At 39.8% G+C, this 17567-nt stretch overlaps 1 protein-coding gene across 6 annotated transcripts in view; it reads left to right on the top strand.

Moving 5' to 3' along the window:
- The window catches only part of palm3 (paralemmin 3), a 34643-nt gene extending 19695 nt beyond the window's left edge, over positions 1–14948 (top strand). For 3 of the 6 annotated variants that reach the window (XM_078280874.1, XM_078280865.1, XM_078280837.1), the window contains exons 2-8: positions 4181–4233; positions 5444–5524; positions 9173–9294; positions 9962–10034; positions 11252–11285; positions 11987–12028; positions 13042–14948. In XM_078280874.1, the coding sequence (XP_078137000.1) occupies positions 4189–4233; positions 5444–5524; positions 9173–9294; positions 9962–10034; positions 11252–11285; positions 11987–12028; positions 13042–14012 (1368 nt within the window). In that variant the 5' untranslated portion in view covers positions 4181–4188 and the 3' untranslated portion in view covers positions 14013–14948. Of the gene's footprint in view, positions 1–449; positions 508–861; positions 889–4180; positions 4234–5443; positions 5525–9172; positions 9295–9961; positions 10035–11251; positions 11286–11986; positions 12029–13041 lie in introns of those variants that run through there. The other 3 variants (XM_078280857.1, XM_078280847.1, XM_078280884.1) reach the window with 3 other exon arrangements.
- The last annotated feature ends 2619 nt before the right edge of the window (positions 14949–17567 follow it).

Raw genomic sequence — 17567 nt, 5'->3', positions numbered from 1 at the left:
ACAATGTGATCAGTTGTACAATATCTTTGCTGCACCAAAGTAAAGTTGTTTGACCGGAGTTTGCTTGATAATGATCAGGGTGTTATGGGAAACTGAGTAGACTTAATATAAAATGTCTCTATTCTTCCAGTTCTTGAACAATCTCTTGTTTTCTGTCTGTGTTTTGTGTCACAGGTTGTCCCAGTTTGTGGACATTAAGAGAATCTGAATCCCAAACCAGTTGCTACATTTCCCAACCCCCTCATCTTCTCTTTCTCTGCTGCTCTTCTCTCCAACCAGCTTGACTTTCTCTGCCTCTTAACTTTTTGACTTTGTCAGCCTTTCCTTCTCTACCCTCCTGTATCATGTCTAATTATCGGAGTCAGTGTGTGTCTACGGGGAGCTCCTCAATACCTCCTCATCAAAGCCTCTGTTTGTATTTGCTTGTTTATCTCTGGCTGCTATTCTAGGCGCTCTCCTGGAGCCCTGATGAGACACAAGCCTTCACTCCCTATGGAGCCTTATACTGTAAGCTGTCACTGCACCTCCAGGCATTAAAAACACTGCCAAAATTAGATTTCGTCTCTGTTGCTCTTGAAGGGTATTTCTTGTCTCTCAATCTCTCTATATATATTGTGTATGCATATTCTCATGTCTTTCTGCTGATCCCCCCCCTCTCTGTCTCGACCCCTCCAGTTCTTGAGAGGCTTTCAGTGTAATAAAAGGCATGCTAGAGGTTCTTTCCCCATCCAAATGTGTTCCCTTCCTTATCTTCTTTCATCCTTCTGTTTTACACTCCTTACACATTACACCTACATATTCATATTGTTTTATGTAAGCCTTTTTTCCCCTATGACATGGCAACCTACCCCACACCTTGAGGGCGCCGAAGGAGTCCTTTAGGTGTTGGTAAGGAGAAGTTTCTCACTATGCTATCACCCCCTAAGGCCCTGAAAGATCCACCATATTGGAAGAGCAAATATAGCATCAGCTCTACCGAGTTGCCTTCTGAGGAGAAATGAGAAACCTCATTCACTTGCATGTGTGCGTGCTTTTGCTAGAAAATTAATTGTCTCAGAAATAATTGCAATTAACAATATATTTCTCTTTCAGTGAAATAATATATTTTTTTTTTATTACGTTTTCAAACAATTAAAACTTAAATGAATCCCAGGGTACATCTTTTGTTATCACTGTTATGTGACAGCCTACGAAGTAAACCATGCCTCTTTATTATCATAAAACATTTGTATTTTTTGCTTAAATTAACAAAACAAAATTGAAAATAGAACATTTATTCCCATCAATAAAAAACAAAGCATTAATCATAAACAAAATTTATAAACAAAATATAATAATAATTTCTCTGGCTTTAGACGGCTACAGCCAGGATGTTTGAGTGACAGCTGCTGCTACCATAGCTTTAGCCAAACAGTCCAACCAATAATCACTTAAATAATTACAATTTGGCACATCTGAACAAAATCAACAATTACCATCAACAGTCATAACCCTTAGGATCTTAGCAAAAGTTAGCAAACAAGTTGTTTTGTACAGATTAGAAAAATAAAAGCACAAATCTCCGTGGAACTAGCTACGTTAGCATAATGTTAATTAATGACAGACATTTCCGCTACAGCGCCATCATTTACGGTAACGTTACTAATTAAACAAAGCACCATAGTAGATTAAACACCACAGACGGACTAACTACATTATTTAAACACATGTAAAGGTGCTTCGGTGTATTTTTTTAAGTTTAAAAGCCGACTGCGGGTTGGGCGTCCTCTGGTAGGAATCCATAGTATCATAGGCTAGCTAACGTTACTGTTAGGTAATGCTACGCCGGTATTGCAAACGCGTTTGATGGATCCAAACAATAGTGTGACCAATCTTATTAAAAAAAATGCTCTAATGCTTTAATTGTGGTTATACAAAATAACCGAGATTATGTAATGCGGTTAGACAATTATTTAATAATTGTTACAGGCCTAGTGTTCAAGTGTTAAAAGCTCTGTGATGGCGATTAGCGACAACAACTGATAGTGTGGTATTTCTTACAGAAAAAGGGTGCCGTAGTGCTCAGGTCTCCCACAGTTGCTGTGATGGCTAAGTGTGTTTTTTGGTGTTGGACAGATCTCTTTATACACCACACCGGATTGACAATGACTGGAAGATTATTGCGTTTAAGGCTATGTTTAGACGGAAACGATCTGAAGAGAAAACGCAAAAGTGGCGTTGCGTTCTCACTTTTTATTCCGCGTTTAGACGAGAGTTTTGGGGGGAAAATCTGCGTGCATATGGTGACACAAAAGTGTGTGAGATTAGATGTAGTATGCACGGCAGGCGGCTAGGTGGCACTGCCACACAACACCACCAAGGCCACGCGCCTACGTAGAACCTTCCTTCTACTTCTCTCCTTAGTAGCGCGAAACCAAAACATGTCGAAGCGAACAACAAAAGCTTGTCTGGAAAGACAAGGAGGTGGAGTTGCATGTTTGTCTGATGATGACCGGCACATTCAACCGTGATAAACCACAGCACAGCACCCACGGGAGCACTACCAATATCCTGAGCCTTGCAGCCCTTCAGTGGCAGCGGCCAGCGGGCAGAGGAGGCTGAAGCAGACCCTCCTCTGCCCGCTGGCACTCGCTTTCTCTCTTTCTCTTCATCCGCAACGTTGTAACCTACTCTGGCTCAAATGAATAGCCTACTTGAACTATAACAACCTTATCCACATTGTCGAAAGCATTTAAATATTGAGCCATTACATTGAAAATCTTTTAGATAACAGGAGCCAATCATTTCTGTAGCCTACTCCGTAACAACAGACTACCTGGACGATATTTTTTCGTTTTCACCCGCGGTAAACAGGGCCTAAGGCTACAATTTCTAATAACAGTGTTTTCACTTTAATTATTCTTATCATATGAAGTCTATTTTTATGAAATCCACCCAGTGCAGAATTCTATGTATGCTAAAAATAAGTGTTGTTTCTCTACTGGGAAGTTTACTAAAGTAGAGTTATGGCTTGTGATGGCAGGAACTCGCTAATGAATGAGTTGCTGTGAGCTGGTTGCTATGTATGACTCTTGTCTATATTCTCTCACGTGCCTTTTGGGAGCTCAAATATTGTCCAATTTAGTCTCAGCTGCAGGGGAAAACAAATATTGCTTGTGTTTATTTTCTTCAAGATGCCATAGGCTGTGTCATGACCGAAACAAAAGGCTTAATGGGGGTGTGGGGGAAAAGGTTTTGGTAAGGGTGGGAATGGTGTTAGTGGATTGCATGCTTCATAAATTGCAAAGGCTGAAGTGCTGTGTCTGATCTTGTGTCGCCACTTAGCAGCTACCTCTATATTAGAGCCCGACCGATATATCAGCGGGCCAATATTATCGGCCGATATAGCTATTTATAATGGCCGATAAATGAATATTTAAAAAATATAATAAAAACGGACGAAACACCCTTCAACCATGTTGTGAGTGTTGGCGTTGCATAGTTTGTCCACCAGAGGACGCTCTACAACGTCCCTGTTGGCAACACTCAGATTTTTTTGTTGTTATTGTGTTTTTGTTCAAAGGACTTTAAGTTTCATATCTTAAGTTTGTATTTTTATACATTTTATTTATCAGAACTTCATATATTTATATATATTTATACTAATATATTTTGATGTTCCTCTGTTCTGTTTTGACAATAAAACAAACAAGTTTATTTTTAAACTGCATTATCATATTATTTTAGTGAGGACTCATAAATAACTACAAATAACTAATGTTAGGGAAATCTGTTTATGTTTTGTTACGAGTTTCAGGATAATTTTTTTTTAAGTATATATATCGGCCGATATATCGGAATATCGGATTTTTAAATCACCAAATATTTGTATCAATATCGGCCTTAAAAATCCTTTATCGGTCAGGCTCTACTCTATATCCTCTGATGTAGCACAGGTGGGACTCCAGGAGAAATACTGTTTGATTCTCTTTTTCACACACTCTTTAAACCAACCTGCAACTACTTTGCAAAAAAACAAAGAATGAATACCTCAACATAAGAAAGTGCTAAACAGGGTTTTATGAGAATTGCAGAGAGTGTATCTGTAATAATGACCTGGGAATAAATGGATCTGATTCTTGTACTCATATTTGTTTAACCCCTGACCTCTAACCTTCAACCCTGTCTTGTTGTGTCACAGGTGCCGGGATGGATGAGACGGAGAAGTACAATCAGCGACTGAAGGCCATTGCTGTGAGTCCACACACCTGTATCTGTGTATAGACGAATCCTGGTAGAGCCGCAGAGGCCCAGGGTTTGAATCCGACCTGCGATGTCTTCCCCGTCTCTCTCCCCTTTCATCTCTAAACTGTCTTATCAATTAAAGGCGGAAATTCCCAAAAAATAATCTTAATCTAATCTGGGTTAATAACGGCTGGCAGTTGCCCCCTCAGACAGATGTGAATGTGGAAGTCTCAAAAAAACTAGTTTGAAATTGTTAGAAAATAAAATTAGTCTGAGTGTGAAAGTTGTGTGTGGAGTAGCTGATTAACCCCAGCAGAAATTACGTGTTAGTTTATGATTGAAATCTGAAGAAATGCATAATTTAATCAAAAACATGCAATAGCGTTGAAGTCATATTTCAGATGCGAAACATAGTACCAACCTAGTGGTGTGATGGTTCACCATTGGCCTGGTGTAGGCAGGTTGCTCAGTCTTTGTTTCGGTCTCAGTTCTGCTCTGTGCTTTTTCAGCAAGCTGCTCAGAATGCGAAAAATAACATGAGCATTTAATGGAGATTTATGAAAGTAAAATTCACTTCATAGAGCAATGGCTTGTCTTTTTTTAGTATAACCGTAATTTTAATGGAACGTATTCACTACATTTTAACATATAACCATTTCTACATGATATCCTTGTCAGTCTCTTGCCAAAAAAGTGAAATCACCGTCAAGCAAGGTATCTACTACTATCTACTTCAGATTTGACTACACAGAGAAAGAGAGGATAAAGAGAGTTAGCTCTCTGAGCTGTCCGTAACTCCTAAATAATATATTGAGTGTTCAATGTGGTGAGCCAGGGTGTCCCTGGTCCCACGAAAACAACACCAGGTTGCCATGGGGACAGCTGCTCTGAGAATTATGGGATATAGAGTACCTGATGTCTATGGTGACAGTGTCCTTGTGACAGATGGTTGACCAGGTGTCCCCATTTTACTCTTTCCCAGTGATGTTTTATTCATTGCCGTCTCTTCCCTTTCTTTGTTTCTGTTCATTAATTTACATACCAGCTTGTTTATATGTATATGACCGCTGATCTGCTGAGTTTCTCCATCTTTCTCTTCATTTGAATAACATTGTACTCCCCTTGCTCTCACTCACTCTCTACCTAAACTATCAATATGTCTACATTCATTCTCTTTTTTTGCAATTTCTCTCCTACCATCCTTCGTTTCCTCCGTCAGGAGAAGCGTCGGCTGCAGGAGGAGCAGGACAGAGCCAGGAGAGACATGGAGGATGAGAAGCTCAGACTACAGCAGCTCAAGGTCTGACACACATACACAGGATGATCTAACCCGTCTCATTAGTTCACAAACACACACATGCAGTCTTAATTTCACTCAGCCAAAATCCTCTGGCGACTCATTTCAGTTTGATAGCAGGACAGCCCCAAAATGTGTTTTGTACTCACACACACACACACACACACACACACACACACACACACACACACAATACAACCTTCCACGCTTCCTGATTCTGCCAGTGTCTCGCAAGGTTAGAGGCAAGCCTTCCTTTGCTGAAATCAGTTTTTATGTGAGTGCATGTCACAGAGCTGCTCTATTGTTTTCACATCATTTCCAGACTAGCATTCCCACTTCCTACTCCACTGTTGCACTGCCTCGCTGGCCTGGGGCACATTCCTCAAATTGTGTGAAATCTGTGCAGCGTGTGTTTGTGTGCAAGCGGGTATGCATGTGTGTGCCGGTGTGGTCATGCAGGAGAATATTTAGCATATGCTCACCTTATTTGTGTGTTTGTGCATTGTGCTCCAAACATGACTTGCATCTATATAATCATTTTGCAAGAGGCTTCATAGAATAATTTAAAACAATTATGTCGAGGCTTGCTCCATGATATCCATGATATCATCATAGCTTTCAGAACATTCATTAGCTTTGACATTGCCTCTAACCCCAGGGTAGATGTAAGGATGTGATAGGTGGGAGAAGCAGCTTATACACAGCTCCTGACCTGCACGGACGTTTAGAGAGGGCTGTGTCCAGTCAGCCAAAGGCGCAGGGAGGGGAACAGAGCAGGGCTTGTTCTGCGCTGCAGGAAAAAACACAGAGATGGTTTTGTGACGCTTATAGTTAAGTAGGTAGCTACTGGCTAATAGTTGCCAGATATTGGAAACATTGGGCCATAGGCTGGAGGGGGAGTATGGGTTTTCAAATTTTTCAGTTTTCACCTCAGTAGTAATGAGAAGCTTACAGACACCACCTGACTTTACACAGTAAGAGAAAGTATAGCTGCTGTGAGTACTTTGTACTGGATTTTATTGCATGTAGCCACTTATTATAATAAGAATGATAATCTTGGTAATTTTATAGATTAGATTTACTACAGTAAAAGTTCACTGCAGACAAACTCTTTATTTCCACTTGTCAGGGTCAGTTGCAGACCAGCATTTCCAGAGCTGGCAAGAATTTACTGTCTGGCTCAAGGGCACTTTAGCTGTGCAGATGCTTGCTGAAACAAGCTGTTGAACTAAGGTCAACTGGTTGCAACACAGCTGTCATACCTACTAAGTGACCCCGCAGCCCCGGCTATTAGTCCTGACATACAGGGGAACACAAATGGTTTATTATGTTTGAGTGAAAAATGTGTCTCCTTCTTGATGGTGCCCTGCTTACAACTATGCTAATTCATTGTTTAATATCTTCCCTTGTGCAACCATTTGAATAGTTTCCATTCATTTTTAGCGGATCATCTTTAAAAGTGGAATTTATTTGTATGTGAAGAAGTTCTGCAAATAGCAATATAATTTGTGGAGTAAATAATGGCAGGCTTGGTTTGAAAAGCCTGACAAATGGCACTGTAAACACTATCATTATAACATAATTTTCATATCACTTTCATCACCAGGGTTCTCTTTCTGATTGCGCAGTAGTATAAGACCATGTTGGTTTTGATTTCTCGATATAGCATAAAATATGTCCAACTTTTGTTGAAGGACAAATAACTTTCTAACGCTTTCCTTGTTGGATGATCATCATTTACTATTCCTAACAAAATAAACAGCCTATATTTTACTCTATAGTGAGTAATACATTGAGATTTAAAACCATCATCATTTTTTTGTAACAATAAGTGTAATGTGGCATTACTGTAATTTTTGTATCTATGCAGCAAATTACATTTTGGCTTTGTAAGTAAACAGTAAGCTGTGTCCTAATTCCATACTATGTACAAATTCTAAGCAGGTTACTTAGTGAGTTCACATTAGAAAAGTGACAATTATAATATATAATAATAAATATATATTCAAAACAGTCACTATATACAAAAAAAATGTGATGTTTGAGTTTGCTGCTGATGTACATGATTTTCCCACAATGACCCATGTACAAAAGAAATGAAAGACCTGCTTAAAGCTGGAAAAACATTTAGATTTATCCTTTAGTTTAATGGCAGGGGCAGATGTTGGATTTATAACGTGAATTGTTGACTTGTTGTATAATAACTGCAAAAACGGTACTAGAGTATAAAGATTAGTAGCTATACAGTACATACTGTAAATAGTTAGTATGTGGTATGAACTTGGGACACAGTGGTGTTGTCATGGTATGGGAACTACTTTTTTCATTTTATTGTGTATTTTCTTGAGGACACCACGCATTTATTTTACACTTTGGACACTCAAATAATATGGTGGAGGGTAAATAAAGTACCTATCGCTACATATTTACAGTCTGCGCAGTAACTTCAGCCGTAGGGACAATAGTTAGCTTACATTGTAGGTTAACTATTGTAATAAGTGGGATAATGTAGAGCGAGGTCATTATAGCGACCCCGACAGGGTGATGCAGGACCCCGGCGCGAAGCATACACATAGTTAACAAATCAGGAGTGATAATGGACACAGCCTCTCTTCATCTCACCATTCTGCCACCAGCAGTTAGTTTCAGTTGAACATTCTGTTGCTAGTAGCAACCAGTACTGGCACAGTTGTATAGCAGTTGGGAGTTAAACTGAGATTGTTAGCTTCATCTACCACTCTGTGAACAAGCAAATATTGACAGGCATCTTTTATCTACTGAAAAAATACCCTTGTTGGACCATTACTTGTAGGTAATCCATTTATTACAGCTTATCTGTGACGGTTGTTTCAAGTGTATGTAATTCTAGATGTTAAAGGAGTTTTTTCTGTTCAACTAGCTAGCTAGCTAAGCGCTTACCAGGCTAGCCATATCATACTTACTAAGCTAGCTAGCTAGCGTTAGCTGGCCATTGCTTCAACATTCTAGTTTAGTTAATGTTAATTTACTGTTGATAGCTTGAGGTAGCTAATACTTTGTTTCTGATTTGTAACTAGAGCTTGATCTGTAAATCAGCAGCCTGATATTATCGGCCGATATTAGCTTATAGATATATCCAGTGGTGGAAATGGTGCTGGGGTACTCTGGAAAATTAGGATAATAACTGAAGATGTTTTTACGTTCACAGATTTTATTAAATAAAATAAATCCTAGTCAAGTGCATTTTATGCATGGTACAATAATGGAGGATATTCTGGTAAAATAAAGAGCCGGATGCTTATCATATGCAATTTTATATCTTGATATTGATACATGTATCTTGCTATAATAGGTTTTCTGAAAAATCTATTGATTCAACAGTTTATGAATAACATCACCAACCAGGTCTGTCTGTTTTGGCTTATCCAGCAAATTAAGCACCAAATCACAAAAGTCCATCACAGTGATGACAATAACATGAAAATCCGATATTGCCAATAAACACTTTTGCTCATTGATTTGCAGTGCTGCTCACAATGTTCTGATACAAGCAGAGATATTAGAGGTATAGTTACTGTGGTAAAACAGAACTGTATAGCTAAATCTGTGACAAATTTGCTTGGATAACTCAACATCATGTTCCTCTTCCTCACCTCTTCTTTCTTACTCCAGAGGAAGTCTCTGAGGGACCAGTGGCTGATGGAGGGAGCTCCCTTGTCCCCAACCTCCCCGGACTCCCAGAGCCCCCGCTCCCCTCTTTGGGGCGCCCAGGAGAATGAAAAGCGAATTGACAAGTAGTGTGTGTGTGTGTGTGTGTGTGTGTGTGTGTGTGTGTGTGTGTGTGTGTGTGTGTGTGTGTGTGTGTGTGTGTGTGTGTGTGTGTGTGTGTGTGTGTGTGTGTGTGTGTGTGTGTGTGTGTGTCGACAGTTTGTGAGCTGACAGAGCTGGAGAATACTGACACACATTTTTGTTTTGAATTTGAATAGTTGAAAAATGTATAACTGATAGTTGCAGCATTCCCTTTTCTATTTTAGTTTTCTTCTAATTTTTGTTGTTGTCGTACATTATGTGTGCTTTGGCAAAGCTGAATTTTAATTCCGCCAGTACTCAACTGAACGCAGGCAGAGAGTGAGAGGGTGATCCTACCTGCACACTTGCCAGACAGGGCTAGACTTTTCTTTATTGCAGTGGACAATGTTGTCTAGTCCCTGAGGTCTACACTCCAAGATACCCATTTTATTATTGCAAAGGTCTGCAGCTCTGCTTCACTTTCCAAGAAGACTCCTCACACACACTGCACATGGCCTCTAGGGGAATTTAAACATGTGCCTTCTGTAGTGTTACTTAGATCCTAAAATAAGGCTATAATCATATTTAAGCATCACATTAAAACAAACTAAGACTAACTTAACTTTTAGTATAGATTTGATGTTTGTTTTTGTGTGTATGTATATATCTCAGGTTGCAGTCAGAGAGTCAGCAGTTGGAAGAGGAGGAAGAGAAGCTGAAGGAACAGATGAAGCATGGCCAAACGGTGAGGAACTTGCACACACACACACACACACACACACACACACAAAATTGCCCATCATTCTTTTGGACACAAAGGGGCTTGGAATATGTGTTAAACAAGCTTGCGCCATCATCTTCCATTACGCAGAAGATTTCCCACAACATCTGTCTGTGGCTTTTTGCCATGAATAATTAATTTCCTCTCTTAATGTACCTTTGATGTAGCACCTCTTGTTCAAAAGCAGGAACTTTGTGAATGTAAGCAGCCCTGTTACATAAACAATTCAGCACTTGATCCACTCTGGAATTATTGTTTCAACTCAGGCCAAGTGCAAGTATGTTTACTTCACCTCGCTGAAGGTCTTTATAGTAGAACATAAGAGTTGTCCCTCCTCTCCTGCTGTACACTACAGGGTCTATTTAGTAAAGTTTTTCATGGTTGTCATATATTCATCTTAATCTTGTCTGTTTGAGTTTAGCTCACATCAACTGGAGACATAAACAGAGGATCTTATTTTTTATTAGCTTTACCAGCCCGTGATGGAGGAGAATGTATGACCTTATCCTTGGTGTGAAAATACATCACTTTAAACAGGCCCTGCCAGCAGAGCTTTGGTTTAGTGGGCAGACTGAGAGTGAGTGACAGCTAATATCTGGCAACTCAAACAGATTTATTTTTGTATCACCTTGTTTGCCTAATGCTTTCTGATGAGATTAGGGATGTGATGATATGTTCAGGAAAAGCTAGCGTTTAACTGTAAAAAGTACAGACATATACATGATCACTATTTATCTGTATACAGATCTGATGTAGTTACGTGCGTGCGTGCTACACCAAACTGTGGAAAGGGGTCAACTTTTCAGAGGGCAGGTCAGGCTTTTCAACTCAATCACTCCCCCTTGTGACCAAGCCGCATGTCATGGTCATTTAACATCTAAACTCATCACTATCATCCATCTGAGAGTCCACAGTGGACACATTAACTATTTTAGTACAGTCTGTGCTGTTAAGAGTGTAGGATATAAACTTATTTAGATGAGATGAGGAAAAATAGTCTGCATTGTGTCTGTTTCCTTAAAGCTTCTGTGATGTGGATGTGCCAGTATTTGCATCTCATTGTTTTGTTTGTCTTTTTATATTCCCTTCGAAATACACTAGATGTTCAGGCAACACAACACAAACAGTTTCACCATTTGAGTCACAGTAAATTCAATTCCTCCACTGTCCCTCTTACCCAGCAGGAGGCAGTGGAAGTGGCAGAGGCTGGAGCAGGTAAGTCAGATCAGATGAACCTTTTGGTACAGAGAAACATTTTTTACAGCTTTTTACCAGAGAAAGCGATACACCCTCATAGTGTGTGCAAATTACACACTGTATGAGAGTTAACATGAGCATTTTCAAGCAATTTGACAAGCTCAGTGTAAGACAGAGTGCAGAACGAAGTATTGCTGTCGTTGATCTGAACGCCTTTTTTTGACACTGTATTCTGTCCAATACCTGTCAACCCTGGCTACCACCACAGCTGCACTTCTAATGCTACTCTTACTTAATTACAGTACATCAGTACATTTTGAGTAGATTTCATTTGTTTAATGCTTTGACTGCTTCCCATTGTTCTCTCTTTGCTTGCAGTGATGGAAATAACTTATATACCACCTAAAAAAAATAAAAAAAGACGCAGGTTTTTAGTTAGGCTTTTGTCAGCTTTTAATTTTGCACCTGTGCATCGATATAATGACAAGATAAGTTCTCCAAAGAAGCACAGGTGTGTTGATTAAGCCACATTGTAATTCTGTCTTCAGTGTCGACCCCATTTGAATATTTTAATTTAAAGGTATAGTAGACTTAATGGTGTCATTTTAATGGAAACCAGTACTCCTTTTGTGTAGTACTTCATGATTTCTATACTGCATATCTAACTGAAAAACACTGCTACCTGCAATAAATAAAAAAAAAATTCTTTTCTTCCTCAGAAATGGTTGTGCAGAACGGAGACAACATTGCAATAGGATCGGGTGGGTATGGAGTTGATGTGTCATAAAATGCACACAGACATACGCCACAATATTCTCATGAAGCTCATGTGCGGAATGCAAACCCCAATTAACCTGAAGAGAATCCTGCACACATTAAATAACGTCTATATTCTTATTGATGTAAACATCTCATCTCATCACTTTGAACCTAAAGGAAAATCTCCTAAATTCTCCTTTTCATTCTTCCTCTTAGTTCTTATCTAATCACCATCTTACCACAACCCCTTAAAGACCATAAATCCCTATAGAAATGTGTCTGTATGCATTGTATAAACTGATCTTAAGAAATTTGCATTATAAAGAAAGGAATGGTGCAGACATACCTATTACTTCAAGTCCATACATGCTGTGATGAATATTTACCCATGTTGAATGAGATTGTGCATATAAATTTATGCTAATAGGCACTCAAGTGCATAACTTGGGCAGCGTGTATGTGGACAGCTACTCAGCTGCTGAGGTGGACAACAGAGTTCTGAAAAGGAAATTGAGCCTTCCGTTTGTATTTAAATCATCTCGCATTTATAACTTTAGACTGCACTTGACAGTCCAATAAATATCCACTTAAGTTATTACATTCTACTCTGTAACAAATAGAAGCCTTTGTTTATTATTAGACACTTTATGGCCTGGATTTAAAACAGTGCTACCCTTTTAGAGCAGAGGTGAATGACTTTTCTGTGTTATTGCATTAAGATTTATCGCTGGCAGAACCTTTTGTTAACTGCATTACAATACATAAAGTAGCTGTATTGAACACTGACATTTCAACCATTTTCATAATTTCAATCAAGTTACGGTGCGTCGACACTACCTACAATTAAAGCTAATAATCGGTGTAAATGACAGCGAGGCAGATTGATTGCAAATTCACTCAACATAATTTATATGTATGAACAGCACTACACTTTCTAATGAATGCAAGTGCACAGATATATCCTCCTTTACTCACAGTGATATTTATTTGATGTTTGTTTTTTTTAAAACCACAGAAGATAAAGTAAAGACAAACCAAAGCGCGCTACTGGATGAAACCGCAGCTGTCCTTACCAATGGCGGAGGAGACTTGGAAGCAGACCCCAATCACGACACTACCACCACCAACGGACTGGTTGTAGCCTCTGAGGGTGTTATTAGCATGACATTGGAGCCTGAGTTAAGCCTGGGTGTTTCTGAGGCAGAGCCTGGTCGGGTTCTAAATGTCAAGATTAATGGGGAGGAGGAAGAAGGGACTGTGGTGATGAGAGCTGAATGTGTGATCATCACAGATGACGGGGATGATGTACCTAAGGATCTTGCACCACAGGAAGATCAGCGGGAGACCATGCAGTCAGAGGAAACCCCTCTGCCGAATCCAGAAGGAGGCCAAGATGGAGGGGAGGCTGTGGAGGAGGTAGTAAAAACAGAAGCCGCTCCAGAAACTTTCACACAACCAGAGAAGAGTGAGGCAACTGAACGCATTGCGGAGGCACCAGCAGCAACTGGAGATGGAGACGTGCAGGGTGCCGTGAAGACAAATGAAAATGGAGATCGAGAGACGAAAACTGAAGGACAGTATAGACAATGGGAGGACCCAACCTCTGTGCAGGTGCAGTCCCCAGCCAATGCTCCAGAGGGCACTGCAGTGGTTTTGGTGCCTGTCTACTCTAAGATGCAACCCTCTACTCTCACCCTCGAGCTAGAGGCTGAGGCTGAAGCTGAGGCAGCATTAAAAGCCCAAGACCCTGCCCCTCTGCCTGGCCAGTTCCAGGAGGTGCCCCTGGCTGATCCCCAGGAGATCCAGAGGACAGAGGCAAGGCCGGAGGAGAAGGAACCCCTTCTGTCACAGGCCAAAGCCCCCGACACCCAAGCAAAGCCAGCAGCAGCTGCCAGCACAGAAACACACAGCCCGACCAGGGCTAGCCAGGGAGAGGAGACCCAGGCACCCAAACACAAAACCTGCCAGTGCTGCTCTGTCATGTAAATGCCCTCTCTGTACATTCATATCCACTCTCCCTTTTTACTCTGTCCCCCTGCTCTTCAATTCATAACACACTCCTTCCCTCGTCTTTTTGTTTTATGCACCCATCCTTTTTCTGTCTTCAAGCAACTTCATTTTCCTCCCCTACTCTCTGTCCTCATTCCTTGTATTCATCTTGAATACCACTCTTAAGTTTGGATACTCTAAAGGAAGTGAGCTCTCGATTCCAACATGAAGACGGGGGGGCATGGACTGGACTTGTCAGTGTTTAAGTGCCTCGAGGAGCTCTCTACCCAGAACTACACTTTTAAATTCTTTTTTTCACACAATGTGGACCAAAGTATGAGGTGTTTCTTTTTTTAACATTGTTTGAGTTTGATTTCATTTTCCTGGTTAGCAGATGAGCCAGCCAATCTACATAGGATCATAAAACCCACATATTAAAGATGTATTATTTTAAACTGTTGTATCTATATGTATACTTCATTGGGTAATATTCATAATCTAAATATGAGATTCAACATCCAGAGATCTGGAAAGGTTCAGAGAGGATATTCTTCTAATTGAATGACTATAACGCTGAATTAATTTTTGATTTTGGACTTTTGTTAGAGATACTTTTAATCCAAGTATAGGGCCTGGATGTTTTATTCACTCTGTAATACAGGTTTTGACAATACACAGACTGATAGTATGAAATGGCCTTTTTTATTTAAACCAGTGTGTACCGCTGAATATTTTGTGGGATGTCAGATTTGAAAGAGAAATTATTTAAAAAATGTCAGATGTGTTTTTTGAAAGAGGGGTCCCAGAGCTCCTGACATAGACCTGTGCATGGCTGTATTAACTGTATACAGAAACGTGGAATTGAGAGTGTCTGAGATGTCAGCTTTGAAATGATTGATTAATGGTTTAATGATTAAACTGACATTTGTGATACATTGCTTGATGTACTCGATGTTCATCCAGCATCTGTTCCTCAAACAGTGAATTTGTCCCAAAACAACATTGCTTCATACAAAAACAAACACACTGGATAATGTTTAACCATAATGTTATTTATTTGTAATTCCCTCTGTCAGGGGAGTGGGAGTCTGCAGTTTCCCTCAGACAACTGGTATGTATCTATCCATGGAGCTTGAGTTGTGGTAAATGTCCCCCTGAAGGGAAGAAGAGAACTAACGGGACATACTATCTATGAGACATTCTGCATTTCTCATAAATCCTCCACTTACGCAAGTGCGTGAGTGTCAAAGCCGCCTGAGCTCCCAGCAGTGTCTTCACCTGCCCTTGTAGTAGTTCCGTGGCTAACGGCACAGCCATCTAGAGGACCAAACCAAAGCCGGAGTTGCTGGAGAAGGGGATGCAGCAATGGGCTCTGTAACTCTGAAAATAAGTCCTGCTGAGCTGAGAGCCCCCATGGGGTCCTGTCCAACAGCAATTGGATTTTTTTTAGAGAACCATTGCATGAGGAGCCACTACCTTTTTTGATATATAAAAAATAAAAACATGAGTTCAATGTGTTTAATTTTTTTCTCATGAGCAGGCTTTGAACATCACTGATCATTTTCTTCAGTGAAGTAAAAAAGTCAAAACTGTTTTTTTCAATTCTTCATAATACGGTTGGAAGAAGTAAAAATGTATTATTTCTTAAAAATTATGACTTTTATTATTGTGTAATGTAAGGGCTTTAACTGTTTTGCCAGTCAAATTAACGTCACACTGTGACACCCCCCCCCCCGAGTTAGAAAACTATAAATCAAATCATTCTAATTTCCCTATCACCGAGTGGACTCTGCTCTCAGTATTGTGAAATCTCCATTTTTTTTCCCCTGATGCAGCTATAAAACCAGACAAGAATCTATACTGGCAGTACTTTCAGACGGACGCTGCAGTGCCACAGTCCAGCTGTACAGGTGTATGATTTTGACAAGAAGAGACATGTTTGCTGTGTGCGCCATCACTCTCCTCTTCTTGATATCCCTGAGCCATTCAGCTCCTCTGGACTGTAAAGACCTGGTCCAGCCTTTGGCTCAAGCGGATCCTCGTCACTACGAGGGCAGATGGGCTATGATTGCAAGCAGTCTGCAAATTATTAAACCTGAACGTACTGTATTACCTTTCGCTGTTCCTTATGCCGACAGTCTACGAATTGATTTCTACAACTCAACGTACACCCAATCCAGTCGTAATGGTGACCAGTGCCACTCTAGGTCCCAGAACATCTCAATAGAAGGCCCTACGTTTTACTCTCAGATTGGGCAGATGTCTACCTACAATGGGACCCTCTTCAAAACGTCCTGTTCAGACTGTATGATGCTTAAGCTCGTCATGGATTCACCAACACATAAGATAGTGGAGTTGTGCCTGTTCAGCAAAAGGAGGGAGGTGGACCAGAATGAGTTGAACGAGTTCAGAGCTCAGATGGAGTGTCTGAAGATGCCGAAACCTTTTGTGATGGATCCTACCAAGGAGTTTTGTCCAGAGCAAATCTCGCCGCAGCAGCTTTAGACACTGAGGAGAAAACAGAGGATCCAAAGGCTTAGGAGACTTTGGTACATGATATCTGTTCACAGTATAAAATAAAGTGTATGTCGTATACAGTGTATGTTACTGCTTTAGGGCAGATGGTAAAAAGAGAATGTGAGATTTCATGAATAATCATAAAAACCTTCCTGCAGTACAACAGTGAATATGTCTTTATCATACAGTATTATGTTTCATGTTAACAGAAAGACAGATGAACTGCTTGTTAAGCCACAAACAGTTTGATTTATGGGAGCTACAATAACCAACTTTCAATTTTTAAATAAATGTGAAAATAAGGCTTTCTTAATGACATATCCTCAAATAAATTCACTTGATTACAAACACATGTGAAGACCATTTTCTTATCTCCACACACCATCCTATGAGTTTCCTCTCATGTTAATATGTTTGATATAATAATAAAAAATTTAAATATGATTAATGCAACCACCACAGATGTAAACAAATGGAGACAAATCAAGTATTTCCCTTATAGTATATTGGCTTCATCTTAACTTACTAATAATTAAATTTTCTTATGAAATTCAATCTGGGAAGGTACAAATCTTTTCAATACACCACTCTTTGTAAGGGGTCACAATGAAGCAGATAATACAGTATAGCAAGCAAAGTGCCGGTAATAAGCATTAACAGTCTTCTTGTTTAGTTTATCTTAATAAAAATTTTCAGTTTCTAAGTAATATCCATGTAGGACATTTTGACATATTACAGCAGATAAAGTACAGGTGTAAATAATAAACCGTGCAGTGCGTTGTAATTTCAGCATGTTTGCTTGTGTGTGCCACAGCTCTCTTACAGGAAGGTCTGATATATTCAGAGACGTATCTCCCTGTAGGTATAAGGAATGAAGAGTTTCAAATTTGAAAAGCACATTTTACCTTACAGATCTCATTCAGTTTGAAATAGCTATATATCGCATGCTGGCACTAATCTCCAGACTTTAACAACCAAGACCTTGCAGTATGCTAAACAAAGTATAAGCACATTTTAATACTGTTTCAGTATGAA

This window comes from Sander vitreus, chromosome 2, assembly GCF_031162955.1.
Source record: "Sander vitreus isolate 19-12246 chromosome 2, sanVit1, whole genome shotgun sequence".
NCBI lineage: Eukaryota > Metazoa > Chordata > Actinopteri > Perciformes > Percidae > Sander > Sander vitreus.
Note: the sequence above shows the minus strand (reverse complement) of the source record. Positions and strands in the feature narration are given on the sequence as shown.